The sequence below is a fragment of the Narcine bancroftii genome, chromosome 1 (assembly GCF_036971445.1).
Source record: "Narcine bancroftii isolate sNarBan1 chromosome 1, sNarBan1.hap1, whole genome shotgun sequence".
Lineage (NCBI taxonomy): Eukaryota > Metazoa > Chordata > Chondrichthyes > Torpediniformes > Narcinidae > Narcine > Narcine bancroftii.
In genome coordinates, this window is record NC_091469.1 from 278,467,890 (window position 1) to 278,486,249 (window position 18,360).

The 18,360-nt window shown below is 36.0% G+C and overlaps 1 protein-coding gene across 5 annotated transcripts in view; it reads left to right on the plus strand.

Moving 5' to 3' along the window:
* The window catches only part of dennd2b (DENN domain containing 2B), a 354,119-nt gene extending 336,127 nt beyond the window's left edge, over positions 1-17,992 (plus strand). For all 5 annotated transcript variants that reach the window (XM_069900472.1, XM_069900482.1, XM_069900527.1 and 2 more), the window contains 3 exons: positions 49-288; positions 9,230-9,316; positions 17,095-17,992. In XM_069900472.1, the coding sequence (XP_069756573.1) occupies positions 49-288; positions 9,230-9,316; positions 17,095-17,129 (362 nt within the window). In that variant the 3' untranslated portion in view covers positions 17,130-17,992. The remainder of the gene's footprint in view (positions 1-48; positions 289-9,229; positions 9,317-17,094) is intronic.
* The last annotated feature ends 368 nt before the right edge of the window (positions 17,993-18,360 follow it).

Genomic DNA, 18,360 nt, shown 5'->3' on the forward strand with positions numbered 1-18,360 from the left:
ATAGAATTAGAGAAATGAACTAACCCTTTGTCTTTATCTTATCCTCAGAGTATAACACACTGAACAGTTTGGTCTCAGAAGCCTTCATCCGTTTCTTTGTGGAAACTATCGGCCATTATTCACTACTTTTGACCCAAAATGAGAGGAATGAACGAATATTCCAGAGAGAAGCCTTCCGCAAGTCAGTGGCATCCAAGAGCATCCGACGCTTTTTGGAGGTCTTCATGGAGTCACAGATGTTTGCTGGATTCATACAGGACAGAGAACTGCGAAAGTGCAGAGCAAAAGGTAGAGCTGTTGCTCTCAGGGCACAATCTTACCTCTGCATACACCCATGTTAAACATTCCAGGCTTTCTTCCTTTAACCTACTACACTGGTGGTTTATGTTCAAATTTCTGCTCTATTGAACGAGAGACTTGCAACCATGTTGTCACCCCAATAAACACAGCTTGCCAAATAAAATCCAGCTTAAGGTACAAAATCTATTATATATTTTTTTTTATTTTTCACACTGAACCATATTGGCCAAAATACACAAACATTTCCCTCTTGAATATAGAAGTGTCATTTTCTCCCCTTTTTTTGCATTGACTGGTGATTTTCTCCCCATTGAAAATGCACCAAAATTTCTAGCATTATTTCACTTTTAATTTTAACATACAGCGCAGTAACCAATGCTGCCCAATTAACCTACAACCCCCAAACATTTTAAAGGGTGGAAAGCAACTGGAGAAAGCCCACGCAGATGTGGGGAGAACATACAAATTCCTAATGTCACATTTACCACTTCCTGACTGTGCCATGTTTCAGATTATTGCATTTCAAATTTTAAAAAAAATTCTCTTAACTGATTGAGTTCTTGTTACTGTAATGATCCACTTTGTGTTCATTTCCATGCCCATCCTCACTCCACTTTCTCATGCAAGATCACGATAATTTGGGGATATTGATGAAGAATAAACTCTTCCCAGTACCTGATGCTGTAAGAACCAGGGGACCATTCAAATGCTTTGGGCAAGAGGGGAGTCAAGTGATGGAGTAGTGGCCAGTCGGGGAACTCCAGCCCTCTCCGGAAAAGTTTAAAAAAAACACACAAAACACAAAGGCACAAACATAAAAATTAAAGCAAAGTGAAAGTAAAGGTGGGAAGAAAATGGCAGCAAAGAAAGAAAAGTCGAAAGCAACGGGAAGAAGAGAAGAAGAAAGAACGTCGGAAGAAGAAGGTGAAGGCCTTACCTGTCCGAGGAGGCCCGCTGCGGAGAGAGAAGCCCGTTCCTAAGGTCAGTTGAAGTCCCGAGCTCGGGACTACAAAAATGGCTCGCGGAGCCAAGCAAAAATGCGACTCCTCGCACATGAGCGATGCGCATGAAAAAAAACACTGACTGGAGGGGGGTCCAGCTGAGGAGTCGATCTCCACAGCTGAGAATGACAGCTACAACACAACAACAGGAAGAGAACATAGAAAACAATGAGAACAAGAAAGAAGAGAGTAAAAAGAAATCAAGGAAACAACAGATGACCAACCCAGAGGAAGAAGAAGAACATAGAGAAATGGAAGAAGAAGGGAAAGGCAAGACAATGGATTTTTTTTAAAGAATATATGGAATCAGTAAAAGAATGGCAATTACAAGAATTTAGTGAAATAAAAAGAAGAATTAAAAGTGCAGAAGAAAAAATGAATAGAATAGAGATGGTCATGTCAGATATAGGAAAAAGAGTGGACAAGGTGGAAGAACAAGAAACAGCCGTAGAAATGGAAGTAGAGGACTTAAAAAAGAAATTAGAAGAATCTAATAAAAAAGTTAAAGAGACACAAGAGCTGTTAGCTCAGAAGATAGATATAATGGAAAATTATAATAGAAGAAATAATATAAAGATAGTGGGCCTTAAGGAAGATGAAGAAGGCAAGAATATGAGAGAATTTATAAAAGATTGGATCCCCAGGGTCCTAGGAAGACCAGAATTACAGGAAGAAATGGAAATAGAAAGGGCACATAGATCACTAGCCCCTAAACCACAGCCACAACAAAAACCAAGATCTATTTTAGTAAAATTCCTAAGATATACAACGAGAGAAAATATATTGGAGAAAGCAATGAAGAAAATAAGAGAAGACAAAAAGCCACTGGAATACAAAGGTCAAAAATTTTTTTTCTATCCAGACATAAGTTTTGAACTCCTGAAGAAGAGAAAGGAGTTTAACACAGCAAAAGCGATCCTATGGAAAAAGGGATATAAATTTATGCTAAAGTACCCAGCGGTACTTAAAATAGCTATTCCAGGGCAGCAAAACAGACTATTCTTGGATCCGGAGGAAGCACGAAAATTTGCAGAACAACTACAAGACAGACAGAGAGATGAAGACATGTAACGAGAGCAAAAATGACCACGAACTATATGTATGTGTGTATATGGGTGTATATATATGTGTGTGTGTGTGTGTGTGTGTGTGTGTGTGTGTGTGTGTGTGTGTGTGTATATCTATAGATATATACGTGTGTGTATGTATATATGTGTATACATGAGTGTATCCGTATTTAAAGGAAAATATATAGAGCATAGATAAGAATTAATAAGGGAAAGAAAGGGAAGAGAGGAAGTAAGGAGGGAATTAAGAGAGTGACCTTTGTTATATATGAAAATTGAAATCTTTTCTGAGGGGGGCTGGGTGGGGAGGAGTTACGGTCACTGTGAAATCAGTTGACACTTCCGAGTGAATTCGCAAATCCAAATGGAGAGGGGAGATGTGGTTGCCTGACAAGGGATAAAGGGCAACTCAGGAAGGGGAGGGGATAGTGGGGTTAAAGAAATTTTAGATAGGAGAATAAGGGAAATGTTTGATGTTTTAGAAATGTTGTCTTATAAAGTGTTCAAAACAAGAAAGCAGAAATGGATAAGAAGGAAAAGTGATGATGAGGAAACGGAAAGGAAAGATAAACAAAGTATGAAATGGCTAGGTTGACTATATGACTTTAAATATTAACGGAATACATAACCAAATCAAAAGGAAGAAACTGCTAAATTTACTGAAAAAATAAAAAAATTGATATAGCATTCGTGCAAGAAACACATTTAACTGAAATGAAGCACAAGAAATTAAAGAGAGATTGGGTAGGACATGTAACAGCAGCGTCATATAATTCAAAAGCTAGAGGAGTAGCTATATTAATCAGTAAAAATGTACCAATTAAAATAGAAGAGGAAATAATAGATCCAGCAGGGAGATATGTAATGATAAAATGTCAGATATATTCGGAGTTTTGGAATTTACTCAATGTATATTCACCTAACGAAGAAGATCAAAAGTTTATGCAAGATATTTTTTTGAAGATAGCAGACACGCAAGGGAACATACTAATAGGAGGGGATTTCAACCTTAATTTGGATTCAAACATGGATAAAACTGGGAAAAAAAATTAACAGAAAGAACAAAGTAACCAAATTTATAATTAAATCGATGCAAGAAATGCAACTTTTGGATATATGGAGGAAACAACACCCAAAGGAAAAGGAATATTCATATTATTCGGGTAGACATAAAACATACACAAGAATAGACTTATTCCTGTTATCAGCTCGTATGCAAGACAGAGTATGAAAAACAGAATATAAAGCTAGAATATTATCGGACCATTCACCCCTGATATTGACAATAGAGTTCGAGGACATCCCTCCAAGAATGTATAGATGGAGATTAAACTCCATGCTACTTAAAAGGCAGGATTTTAGAGAATTCAATGAAAGACAAATGTTTTGGGCAAGAATTACAGAGGAATGTAAGAATCATTTTATAGCCTAAGCAAATGATATTGACCAGGAACTTGCTACCCACAATGATGGTGTAAGTAGAGACAAGCTATGTAAAAAAAAAAATTGGATAGGCATTTTTGCTGTAAATAAATACAGATTTATGGGGAAGAATAAAGGGAATGAGATAGATAAAAGTGCACTACAGAGGTTAATAGGCATCCTTTTCGGCTGCAATGACTGAATTCCAGTTCTGTCCCTACTACTTACTATAATCTTCTTGCTCACTGATGAGATTACCTTTTCCATGAGGCCAAACTTTATCCAATAAAAACTCAACGTTTTCAAAAATCCTTTGCTGGTATCTTCTCACATTCATTACTCACTCTTCAAGAATTACTTTCACATGTTTCTCTTTGACAACATCTAAAAGTCCCATTGCAACTCCTGGTAGATATTCATCTCTATAAGATGCTTTGCAATGCTTGCTACATTGCACACAGAATGTAGAGATAAATGTTATTTAAAAAAAAGCTACAGGATGAGCGCAGCAAAATGAGCAATGCTCCCTCTCTCTCTTTCATACATATAAAAGTGATTATAACTGTGTGTATAAAACAAAATTTTAAAAGGATTTCCAAAAACATAGAATTAAATATAATCAACAGTAGGACAACAAATGGTGAGACTGCAATATTTGCAAAAAAGAGAAAACCTCAATTTTTACTTTTGTTATTTTTAATTAAACAGTCACAGGGACTTATTAGGGACTTTCTTTTTGACAACATCTAAAAGTTCCATTGCAAAGTGGCATTTTACTTGTAAGGACTTACAATGGAATCATACAAAACAGCTGCAGGAGTAGCCTGCACCACCATTCAGTACTGATCATGTGGCATTAGTACCCTATTCCTGCTTTATCTCCATATCCTTTTGGCCATGTCTATCTCCCTTTTTAAATACATCTATTGAACTGGACTCAACAATTGAGTTCCACAACTGAGTGAAAAAACTTCTTGTCTGTCCTCAATGGCTTTATCCCTTGCCCTCGTGGTTTAATGCGGCTTCAGCCAACTGCTGGTAGTAAAACTAAGATTACAAAAATATGAAGCTACTGGGTACATTAGACTAGAGCATTGAATGAATCTTGTTTCAATTAAAGTGAATTGTTGGGAAATTCAAGAAGTAGAGGGTAAATGATTTAGTTTCCAACATGTGTATTTATTCTTTCTCAAGGGCAAATTTGAAAGTTGCTCAATGGACAATGTTTGTTGGCCTTCCAATGACTATTGTTTTTAGTTAAAATCTGACCCCATTTTCTGTTACTTGCTTGCCAATCATCTGGTGTACCACAAGTCTCAAAATTATACCTCTGCGTAAGCCACATTATTTCTTGTCCATAATTTATCACGTTTAATCAGTTCAGCATCTTTAGGATATCCTATTCTATACAAATCCTTGCTCCTGTCAACATAATCAAGGCAATAATTGTTGTCCCTGGTGCACGTAGACCAATACTGCACAGTACAGGCCTTTCAGCCCACAATGTTAATGTTGCCCCATGTAAACCTACTCCACAACAATTTAATCCTTTCTTACCTCATACCCACAACCAGAGGAATGAAATAAAAATTATATTTGTGCTCCTTCTCTTGACATCCTTACTGATTGGCAGAAATAGCTCAAGTTGAGCTCTCCTCATTAATGATGTAGTACCAAAAGCTTTACCCAAAGAACAATGTTTAATTAAAAAAAAAACTAGGAATGAAAGACAAGATTCTGAATGAAGATTGCCTGAAAATAAACTTAAAAAGAAAATTATGAAAGCTTATTTAAGTGATGCAGCACAGAAACAGGCCCTTCAGCCCATCATAATGCATGTAAAGATGGATTATCTTGCACTTGGATGAACAAACACTGAAGATAAATATCCCAAAGTAAATTATAATGTTTAAAATATTAGTAGTTTCAAGGTTAAAAAGTCTGATTTACTCCAAATAAGAATGATATAATATAATTGTGGCTGTGGTGTTGATCAAAGACTGTACAGAAAACTCCAATTCCATTTAGCTAATATACATGATTATCTCTCCCAAACACTTGACGTCATCAAAAAAGCATCCCATTATATAAAAGCCTAGAAACTAGGGACACATTTGTTCAAAGTAATGGGTAATAATGACAGCAGATGGTATTATTTTCACCCAAACTTTTAAATCTCCTTCAGGAGCAGGAATTTAAAAACACATATTTACTACAGTTGTCATTTCAACAGATAATATTGAATCTGGTCCAGCATGCTTAAATCTGGCACATCAGCATTTGCACAGGTAGGAAAAGCTCAGCAGGAGGACTGGTAGACAAATATAAATAAGCAGGATTACGTCATAAAAATCGGCAGGAGGCTGGTTAGTCTATTATGTTCATCCTGATAAATAGAACTCACATTACCCAATTCTCAATCCACATTCTTGGAGGTTCTGCTCATGGGGAGAATTTCAGGCAGTAAGTTTAGGCCCCCTCCTGCTGCTTGGGTCAAGTGCTTTTCCTCAACTCTTCTCATGAATTATCTCTCTTATATGGGAAATAGGTCGACCTTTTAATCTTGCCCCATTTTTTTTATTAAATAAGATTATGAGGAGAAAATGACTTGGCTAGGTTGGGGTTTTTTTTGGAACAAAAGGGACAGAAGAAGATTATTCCCAGCTATAAAAAAGTTTCATAAATCTGAATCCTTTCAGAGAGTCATCACATTTTTCCATATTGTGGTGTTCAGAATCGCAAATCATCTTCCAGCTACATCACTGCTTTTCTATTCATTGCATCAACCAATAAATAAATACAGGTTAAGAATCTCACTTGCATTCTTCACCATTTTATAGATTTATTTGTACGCTATCACTCTAAGATTCCTCGGTTCTCCCACACATTTTAGCCTTCCTAGAAATTTCACATTTTCTTTCTGCCTTCATTCCCCCCAGAGCATTACCTTGCATTTCTCTAGATGTAGTTCCAGATATCACAGTTGGGCCCATCTAACCAGTCCATTGAAAGCTTCCTGCAGCCTACTTTCTTGTTATCATTTGCAATTTTAGTATCATCACAAAAATATCTTAAATCATTACCCAATATTTAAACCAAAGTTATTATAGCTATTGCATGATGTATAAAAGTAATACTTGATGACTTGAATTTTGGGTATTTTGGTGCAGTATTCACAGATATTGATGCACCATTCAAAGTGAATAGTAGATTTGTATATTAATGGTATTAGAGTGAAATTTTGAGGAATTAAATTGAAGAATACTTGTAACACAACCAGAAAACAAGGATGCAGTACTGTGCCCTCTACAACCCTACTGCCCACAATTCTCTAGTGGTAAACTCCCAATTGATTTGATTTCTTGCAAAGAACCAACTTTAAACCATTTTCCTTCAGATTCCACAGGTTTGTTATATCCTGATCAAGCTAGCATAAGGAACTTTGTTGAAAGATCTTTCTCATATTCACATCATCATCTCTTTCCCCCCACCCCACCCATTTACCTCCAGCATATTGTGTTCCATGGACAATACACCTTAGCCATGTTCAATTTAACAATCACATTTGCTGGTTGAAATGGAAGGATTTAGTAAATTATTTGAATTCACAGAATGGCTGAACAATAAAACCGAAACCAGCATCAATTTTTTTGGGATGACCCGAGAGATAGGTGGAGGGGAGAAGAATAAATCCTTCAGGCTATTTCAGCAATTTGTAGTATGTATTAAAGATTACAAAGTCACCTTACAAAGATTCAAGGGAAAATGCTCACACCACTTCAGAGACGAGCAAAGATCATTGTTAGTTAGTCCAGCATGTTACAGTTCAATATGTGGTTAGATCAAAATGCAACAAAATCAAGCATAAAACATCAATATCATTTGATTTGAAATATTCTAAACCTTTCTAAATGTCTAAGATAAATATCAATTCAAGAATTGTTTATGTGCATTTATAACAAGCTTGAGATAGTCTTGAAATGATCATATCTTCAATACCAAATATTCTGCAGTAGGTTTCAGATCAAGAACTTTCAAACAATCTTGGGGAATTTGGCTGCCATGTAAGTCAACTTCCCTAAAAGTAAATCCAAATGTATTAAAATTGCTTTGGCAATAGCCAGGAAATGTATAGCGATAGCTTGGAAATCTGATTCCCTCTTCCATATTAATTGTTGGAATATGGAAATATAAAGTTGTCTACCCCTGGAGAAAATCACTTATAATCTTAGGAATGATTATAACATGTTCATAGATATTTGGCAGTCTTATTTGAATTATTTAAATGTCCAGATAGTTTAGTCTATTTATTAATATTTTTAATTTCTTTCTGATTGTATTAAATATTGATGCCGGCTCTTTCCCCTTTTCTTCCTTCTCCCCCTCTATCCACTGTTTCTTTTCCTTTCTCTTAAGGTACGGAGGGGTTATTTCTAGGCTTAATATGAATTTTAAGGATATAATTTTTTTTGTGTATGTACAGAGTCCTTTTCGTGTGTATTTTTATTATATACATATTTTTTCTTAAAATTAAATACAACTTTTAAAAAACTTTCAGACAATCATTTAAGCTCTTTACAATTATGTTATAATAAGGATGATCCTTCTCGGTGAAATTTCTCTCCCTCAACTAATACCTCCCAGCATATTTCAAGCTTTGGTCTGGTCTGCGCCAACCTTCAGTGACCCGATCATGAAAATGCAACAGACGTGGACTTTGTGTCATTGCATGCATATTTGACCCTTGGGAATATCTATTTATTTGGCTTCAAGCACGTCAAAGGTGGTGGCTCCATTTTCACTTCAAATGCAATAACCCCACCCAACTTGTAACAAATGCATTCTGTAACAGACTAGGGACAATTTTAATCTACCATTTCAATTACTGGATACTATCAATATTTGTTCTAGTGAATAAAATGTAAACATTGGAAAAATATGTTCTCTGTACAGTTTGTAGCAATAGCCAATTATTTTTTTTTGTAAAAGAATTCATAATTTAGTTACACACAAGTTTAGAGAGAAAGTGGCCTTAAAGTTGTAAAATGTTTACACGTTTGTTGGACTCTCAAATGGTTCTCTGGAATACTTGGTTATTTTTCCTGTAGCTTTGGTGTGTTTGTATCAGCTGAAGACAAACAATTCTCCCACAGACACCACAATGGGGACATAATCCATGGAAATCCATGGACAGTAAACATTCATTTCTAAAATCTTTTGAGACAAAGATTTTCAAGATTAGTTATTTTAGTAATTATCACAGCCATCCATTGATTACAAACCTAAACTTCCTGGTACTTTAGTTTGATCAAACTCACAACAGGAAATCTGCTGCCACATGCATCAATTACATTTTTCCTAACAACTTTCTTTGTTGCTAGAATGCATACATTCACAACCACTTTTAAAGCCTTAAGATTGCCATTTTATTTTCCTCAGGTCTGTTTGAGCAGAGAGTTGAACAATATTTGGAGGAGCTACCAGACACAGAACAGAGTGGAGTGAACAAATTTTTGAAAGGTCTTGGTGAGTGCTTTTTTAAAAAACAATTTCAAAACTGTCAAATAGAATAGCAAATCTGAAGGTCATGAGGACACCAGGGGCATAAAACAAAATTATTTTGGACAGAATTTTTCAACTGTAGTTAAGTGTCCCATGGCAAATATTGCAGATACTATAAGTTGTAAATTTGATAACAAAATATATGAAGGTTTCCCACCAAATCAAAGCTCCAACCCCCAACCACCACTGGTCTGTGGATGAAAAAAGGTTGAGAACCACTGCTCGCCGAGAGTCATGGTTATTTTTATATGCATTGTTTTCCCCCAAGAGACAGTGTTGACCTCTTTTTGATGAACAAAAATTACCAGAATGTTGTCAGTGCACTGAAAATACCATGTATGCACAATTAATAGTCAGGATTGTGGTTGGGGTGTTGGGAGCTCCAGAGAGCGGGTGGCCGGGACCAAAATTAAGGGGGGGGGTCTACTTTTACATGCAATATATGGAAAAATAACAGACCTTGGAGCCAAAAATAGGAGGTTGACTTTTACATGTGTATATTATGGTAATAGTAAAAACCTGCAGATGATGTGAAACTCAGATAGAGTCAACAATAATAAATACTTCAGCAGTGCCTGGTAAACAAGAAGCACAGCAAAATTCTGCAAGTTCCAAGCAGACCTTCTCTTCTCATAACATACCAACGTTTTACTCTGCTCATTACACACTGGATGATCCTCTCCCTGTCTGGTTTAATATGGCAACTGATTATCTGGAATGCATTGCCAAATAGGCCAGCTTTGTTCTGATTCAACAAATCTCCCAGATTTTCCACCACCTAACCCCTAAGATCTGCTTTTACTTGGACTGATTGTAAACACAGAGGTGGGCTCAGTTGCCAGAGGCTCATGAACAAGGCCTCCTTGTGAACAGTCTAGGTCCTGGCATCAAAGAACCTGGGCAAAGTTTGCATCCTGTCAGATTTTTGTCTTTTTTTTAAAGTATTAAAATTGATTTAAATTACTGAAAAATTAAGATACCAATATGGAATTAAAAGCAGAGTAAAATATCTTCCTCCAATTTGAGAGGTGACTGGATAGAGAGGCAAAGGTGATGTGGACAGCCAGCACCTTTCCCCCAGGGAGGCAATACCCAATACCCGAGGTGAGGAGAGGAAAGTTGAGGGGAAATATCAGAGACAAGTTATATTTTTAAAAAAGAGTGGTGGGTGTCTCACTTGCATTGCCAAATGTATTGGTAGAGGCTGGTACAATAAAAAACATTTAAAAGATTCTTAGATAGGCATGTAATAAAAATGGAGGATTATGAGCTGTGAGATGGGGAAGGGTTAGATTGATGCTGGAATAGGTTGGCACAAATGGCCTGTACTGCACTGTTCCATCTTTCTATAATTTGAGAATCCCCAATCCAAATGATCAGGAATTGTAAACGTAAACCAGGACAGCAGAGGTTCATAATCAGCAGTAATGCAGCGTGAAACATCACCGTCTATTAGCTTGTCCAGGACCACTTACAAATAATTGACTATGATGGATACCTTAGGAATCAGCAACTGCTGCCAGCTTGAATATACAGCCATCATTTTTAAAGAGGTACTGGATCAATACTTCAATGGAGAAGATATGTAAGGTTATGGGGAAAGAGAAGAGAACACAACTGATGGACTAGCAGGTTCAAAGAGCTGGTACAGGCTCCGTATGCTGGATGGCTTCCCTCTTCGGTGATGCATGATTCTCTGAAGGTTTTCAGAAGTTGGCCATCTATTTGATGTCTCAAAGGGATATCAGAAAAGGACCTCAATCCTATGCATCTCATATTTAAAAAAAACTGGAAACAGAAATAAAGCAGCTGCCCACTCAATCAAGAGGAAAACAAAGACATCAATTTGTAAAAATTAAGGAGTCATGTGATGGAGTAGTGGCCGGTAGGGGAATACCAGCCCTCTCCAGAAAAGAAGAAATAAACTGAAGAAAATACAAAGTTCAAGAAATACAAAACACAAGAAACAAAAGATAAAGAAAGAAAATGGCACCCAAGAAGGAAAAAGAAAGAAAGACACCGGAAAAGAAAGGAGAAGGCCTTACCTGCATGAAGAAACAGGGATCCCTGGTGGAGAAGAGTGCCTGATCTCAGAGGTTGGTGATGGCTCCGCGGAGTCGCGACCCGCCGACTGCTGGACTGCAAAAATGGCTCCCTGAGCCAAACAAAAGTGCATCACTGCGCATGCGCAGTGCGCAAACTAAGCAAAAGGAAAACACCGACGGGAGGGGGTCTCAGCCGAGGGATGCCCGACACCAGGGCTCTCAGCTGGAAGAAGAGGAAAGAGACAGGAGAGTGAGTGAAAGAAGAGTAGCAGCAAGAGGCTCAACAGATCAGAAGAAGAGGACCAACAGCAAAAGGCCAAGCAAGAAGAGGCCAGACAAAGTGAGTCAAGCAACTCATCAGGAAAGTCAGAAGAGACACAGATACAAAGAGAAGAAGAAGACACAAACACAGGTACAGACACAGAAGAAGAGGAAGAAGAAGACCAAGATCTGCACAGAGAAATAGAAGGTAAAACTGATGGTCAGAATAAAGTTTTTTTTTCCAAGAACAAATGAGAGCATTAAAAGAAAAATGAAAAGAACAGAAGATAAAGTGGAAAGATTAGAGCAAGTCATGACAGAAATAGGGAAAAGAATAGAAAATTTGGAAGAACGAGAAACGGCTATAGAAATGGAAGTAAATGACTTAAGAGGAAAATTGGAAGAAAGTGATTAAAAAAAAATAGTCACAAGAGTTGTTAGCTCAGAAAATTGATATGTTGGAAAATAGTGGCCCTAAAGGAAGATGAAGAAGGCACAGATATGAAGGAATTTATAAAAGAATGGATCCCAAAGGTCCTGGGAATGACAGAAATGCAGGAAGGAATGGAAATAGAAAGGGCACACAGAACACTAGCTCCGAAACCACAGACATATCAAAAACCAAGATCCATTTTAGTAAAGTTTTTGAGATATACGACAAGAAATAAAACCATTGGAATACAAGGGTCAAAAAATATTTTTTTACCCAGACATAAGTTTTGAACTCTTAAAGAAGAGGAAGGAGTTTAATACAGTAAAATAGATCCTAAGGAAAAAAGGTTATAAATTTATGTTAAGACATCCAGCTGTGCTTAAAATATTTATCCCTGGGGAGCAAAACAGACTGTTCTCAGATCCAGAGGAAGCACAAGAATTTGCAGAACGCTTGCAGGACAGAAGGGGAGATGAAGAGATGTAACAATATTGAAGAACGGTGATAAAATATATAAAGATGTAAAAATAATGTATATGGAAAGAACTAAAGAAGGGAAGAAAGGAAGTAAGGGGAAAAAAGGAGAGAACTTTGTTATATGTGTTTAAAAAAAAGTGTTTTCTGGTGGGGGAGAGAGAGAGAATAACCGTCACTGCGAAATCAGTTGACGCTTGCGAGCAGGTTCGCAATCCAAATGGAAAGGGGAGTTGTGGATGCCCGGCAAGGGATAAGGGGCAACTCAGAGAGGGGGGGTATATTTGGAGTGAAGGGAATATTGGATGTGGGAGTTGTTGAAGTATTTTATGTTTTAAATGTGTTGTCATACATTGAGTTTAAAAAGGGAAAACAGAGATGAAAATGTGGAAAAGGGGGATGGTGGTGGTGAGGAAGCGGAAATGAGGTGTAATCGGGATATGAGAATGGCCATGTTGAATTATATGACTATAATCATTAATGGAATACATAACCAAATTAAACGGAAGAGGCTATTAAATTTACTGAAAAAAGAAAAGATATAGCAATTGTGCAGGAAACGCATCTAACTGAAGTGGAACATAATTAAAGAGAGACTGGGTAGGGCACATAGTGGCAGTATCATATAATTCAAAAGCTAGAGGTGTAGCTTTATTAATTAATAAAAATGTACCAATCATAATAGAGAAGGAAATAATAGATCCAGCAGGGAGGTATGTAATGATAAAGTGTCAGTTATACTCAGAATCTTGGAATTTGCTCAATATATATGCTCCTAATGAAGAGGATCAAAAGTTTATGCAAGATATTTTTTTGAAGAATGTAGATACGCAAGGAAATATATTGATAGGAGGGGATTTTAACCTTAATTTGGATCCAATGTTGGATAAAACTGGACAAAAGACTAGCAAAAAGAATAAAGTGGCCAAATTTATGGTTAAATCAATGCAGGAAATGAAACTTATGGAGAAATGGAGGAGGCAGCACCCAAGAGAGAAGGAATAATCATATTATTCGAGTAGGCATAAAACATACTCAAGGATTGATAGGTTTTTGTTGTCGGCCCATATTCACGGGAGAGTTAGGAAAACTGAATATAAAGCTTGATTGCTATCTGATCACTCACCCCTGTTATTAGCAATAGAACTGGAGGACATCCCACCAAGAACATATAGATGGAGATTAAACTCCATGCTACTTAAAAGACAGGAATTTAGAGAGTTTATTGAACACCAAATTGAAACATATTTTGAAATAAATACGAAATCAGTGAAAGACAAATTTATATTATGGGATGCAATTAAAGCCTTCATTAGAGGGCAGATAATAAGTTATGTAACTAAGATGAAAAAGGAGTACAATTGGGAAATAGAGCAGTTGGAAAGGGAGAAAGTAAGTACAGAAAAGGAACTAGTAAAAAGGGATGATATTACAAAAAGGAGAGAATTGGCAGACAAAAAAATAAAATACGAAACATTACAAACGTATAAGGTGGAGAAGAACATAATGAAAATAAAGCAAAAGTATTACAAACTAGGAGAAAAAACACAAAATATTAGCCTGGCAACTTAAAACAGAACAAGCTAAAAGAACTGTATTGGCATCAAGGAAAAAGGACAAACAAATTACATATAATCCAATAGAGATTAATGAGAACTTTAAGGAATTTTATGAACAATTATACCAAACTGAGAACGAGGGGAAAGATGATAAAATAGAAGAGTTTTTAGTTAAAATTAAACTGCCAAAATTGCAAGAGGATCAAAACTGATAAAACCATTTGAAATAGAGGAAGTACAAGATATATTAAAAAAGCTGCTGAACAATAAAACGCCTGGAGAGAATGGATTCCCAATAGAATTCTATAAAACATTTAAAGAGTTATTAATTCCTCCTCTCTTGGAAGTAATGAACCAGATAGAAGAAACACAAAACTTGCCAGATTCATCCAAGACAGCAATAATTACAGTAATACCAAAGACGGGGAAGGATCCATGAACACCAGCATCATAGAGACCAATATCTCTACTTAATTCAGATTATAAAACAATGGCCGATTGTGTACCAAAAATAGTAAAACAAAATCAAACTGGATTTATTAAGAAAAGACGAACAGCGGATAATGTCTAAATTTATTAATCTAATTTGTGCAGTTCAAGGAAATAAGAAGCCAACAGTGGCTGTTGCTTTAGATCCAGAAAAAGCCTTTGACAGAGGTTCAATCTACCAGAAAAATATATTAATTGGATTAAAGCATTATATAATGGACCATTGGTGAAGGTAACAGTAAATGGATATGTATCGAACCAATTTAAATTAAGTCGGTCAACTAGGCAGGGATCTCCATTATCTCCCTCACTGTTCACTTTAGCAATAGAGCCATTGGCAGAACTGATAAGAACAGAAAATAAAATAAAAGGGATAAAAATAAAGAAGAGTATAAAATCAGTTTATTTGCAGATGACATCATATTATACTCAACAGAACCAGAAATATCAATAAAAGAATTACATAAGAAATTGGAGTATGGAGAAATATCGGGGTACAAGATCAACACAAATAAAAGTAAAGTGATGCCAATGAGCAACGCGGATTATACAGAATTTAAAAAAGAATCACCATTTAAATGGCAAGCACAAGCAATCCGATACCTAGGGATCAGGTTAGATAATAACTTAAGCCACCTGTACAAATTAAATTATCAGCCACTAATAAAGAAATTGCAGGAAGACTTAGAACATTGGAAAGAATTACTGCTAATGTTGATAGGGAGGGTAAATTGCATTAAAATGAATGTTTTCCCAAGGAGACAATACTTATTTCAATCGTTATCAATTCCCTTAACAGAGAAATTCTTTAATGAACTAAAGAGAATTATAAGGAAATTCTTGTGGAAAGGGGGGAAACTGAGGATAGCAGTAGATAAATTAACAGAGAAGTACAACCAGGTGGTTCGCAGTTACCAAACTTTAAAAATTATTATAGAGCAGCACAATTAAGGTATCTATCAGATTTTTACCAGACAAGGGAAAAACCAGACTGGTCTAAGATAGAACTAGATAAAATAGGGGAGAAGGTACCAGAACATATACTTTATAAATGGGATGAAAAGCTGGTACAATATAAAAGCTCACCAGTACTGTATCATTTACTCAATATATGGAAGAAGATTCACTTAGAAAGAAAAAAAACGAATTACCAAATACCAAAATTGTTATTGACGCAAAATCCGCTAATCCCTTTTACAATAGATAATCTTTCCTTTAGAGAATGGGAGAGAAAAGGAATTTAAAGAATAGAAAATTGTTTTTTGGGAAATAATTTATTGACATTTGAACAGTTGAAGTGCAAATATGGAATAACTCATGGTACAATGTTTGTATATCATCAACTGAAAGCTTATTTAAAGGATAAATTGGGAAACAGACTGAGATTACCAGATGGAAGCAGCTTTGAATATGTGATTACAGACAGAATGATAATTAAAAGATTTATAATGAACATGTACATTACGCTGCAAGATAAGGAGAATGATGAAATAAGCTATAAACCTAAACAAAAGTGGGAAAAGGATTTAAACATAAAGATAAAAATGAAGCGTGGGAAAAGTTATGTTCTGGAACTATGAAGAATATAATAAACATGAGGTTACACATGATACAGTATAATTGGTTACACAGGTTATATATCACGCCCCAAAAGTTAAAAAAAATGGGATCCAACATTATCAGATAGATGTTTTTGCTGTAAGAAGAAAATGGGAACAACAGTACATGCAATATGGGTTTGTGAGAAAGTGAAAATGTTTTGGGAAGGTCAAAATCAGATATTAAATAAAATCACAAAAAATAACATACCAAAAAATCCAGAGATCTTTCTTCTAAGTAATACAAGTAAGGAATTAGGCCTCAAATTGAATAAAGTGCAAAAAACATTTATTATGATAGCCTTAGCGGTAGCAAAAAAAAGTATAATGTCAACTTGGAAAATGGAAGAGAGCCTGAGAGTACAGCAACGGTACATGGAAATGAATAAATGTATTCCATTGAAAAAATAAAGTCACATTATTTGAACAAATTTGGGAACCATATATAGAACATAAGAGAGAGAGCTTGCCTCGGACCTCCACCCCCTTAAATGATAAGAGGACAAAATGACTTGATTCAGTGTGTAAAAGTGTGTAAACATTTTTCTTGTTTATTTTTCATTGTGTGATGACATTGTTTAATGGTTTTATTGTATTGTATATGTTGAATATTTATTGGTTTTGGAGGGGGGTGGGAAGGTAGGGGGGTGGGAAGGTAGGGGGGGAAGGGAGAAAATGCCACTGTGTATATTTAATGAGAAATGTTTGCATATATTTTGGTTGATATAGTTCACAGTATGAAAATTTAAAAAAAAAATTTAAATTTGTAAAAATTGAAATGCTCAGAAAGTTCCCACAATTCAGGGTTTTGTTTTGAAGAATTGTATTTTTTTTAATAAAATCCTGGTTTACAACACTAATGAAACTCTTATGTTTCTTGCAGGAAATAAAATGAAATTCCTTCACAAGAAAAGTTAGTTGCATTCATACTGTGTTGACGTTACAAGGACCATTGACCGTTGCACATCACCTTTCTCTGCCCCATACAAGTTTTGGGGGGGAAAAAAAAAATTATACCCTTACCATCTTCACAGAAACTTCAGCCTTTTTTCAAAGGCTGAACTACAAAACAGAATCAGAGAAGAACCCAAAGTGCAACAAGTACATTTAGCCATCTTCAAAGCAGATTAGATTGTATATTGTAAATATATTTGCTGTGTTTTTATTGGTATTTTATTGCACAGATTTAGCAGTCATTATGCTGAATATCTGTAATGAGTTGACTGCAACAGATTTTGGTGATGCCAGAACGACTAATGACTTGGGACGATGAATGGTCAAACTGAGCACCTGCTGAAGATGCTATGTATTGGGGACAGAGATGGGAAACACAATTTTCTCATCAATTTACAACTTGATTTTTTTTTCTGGTGTGATTATGGAGAGTGTGTGTGATTCTATCAACTTGGAAAGATCTGTTCCTGAACTGTATGGAAAAACAATGAACTACCACTTGTTCCTCTTGATGTAGCTGTAGAGTTCTAATTGTATGTCTTTTGGCCCTCTTTTCTGCATTCTGGCAACAAAATGTGATAAAGTTACACTGAAGATTCTTGGTACATTTGTTGATGTTGCTTGAAAATGCATAAGCTGCCATAGAAAGAGGCTAGTAAATGAATCACTGACTCTTTCCCATATCTAATGCACTGCTGTAGCTGAGTGTAATGAGAAAGATGCAGAAGTCCTTCCCACTCTGCTGTTCTCATAGGGTATGACTGGGCAAGTCTTGCCGTATTTCTATGTACCGCTTTTGAAAAGAAATAAAATTATTACATTTCTTAGTGGCGTTTTATCATTTGGAAATGTGACCAAAATGACAAGATCAAAATTGAAGGCATTGCAAATCTAGTGTTAAAAAAAAATCAAGAAATGGGTGAATAAGTTGGTAAAGAAGTTATATGGGCCACTTGCCTTCATCAGACATGGCTTTTAGTCATGTTACAGTTATGTGGTGTGGGTAAGATCATTCCTGGAATATTGCGTGCAAGTTTCGTTGCCATATTACAGAAAGGATGAGATTATGCCAGAGAGATGCAGAAAATACTCAGAAAAATGTTGCTGGGGCAAGAGGTATTGAGTTATAAGTAAAGGCTGGACAGGCTGAGACAGTTTTCCCAGGAGCTAAGGAGGCTGAGGTGTGACATCAGAA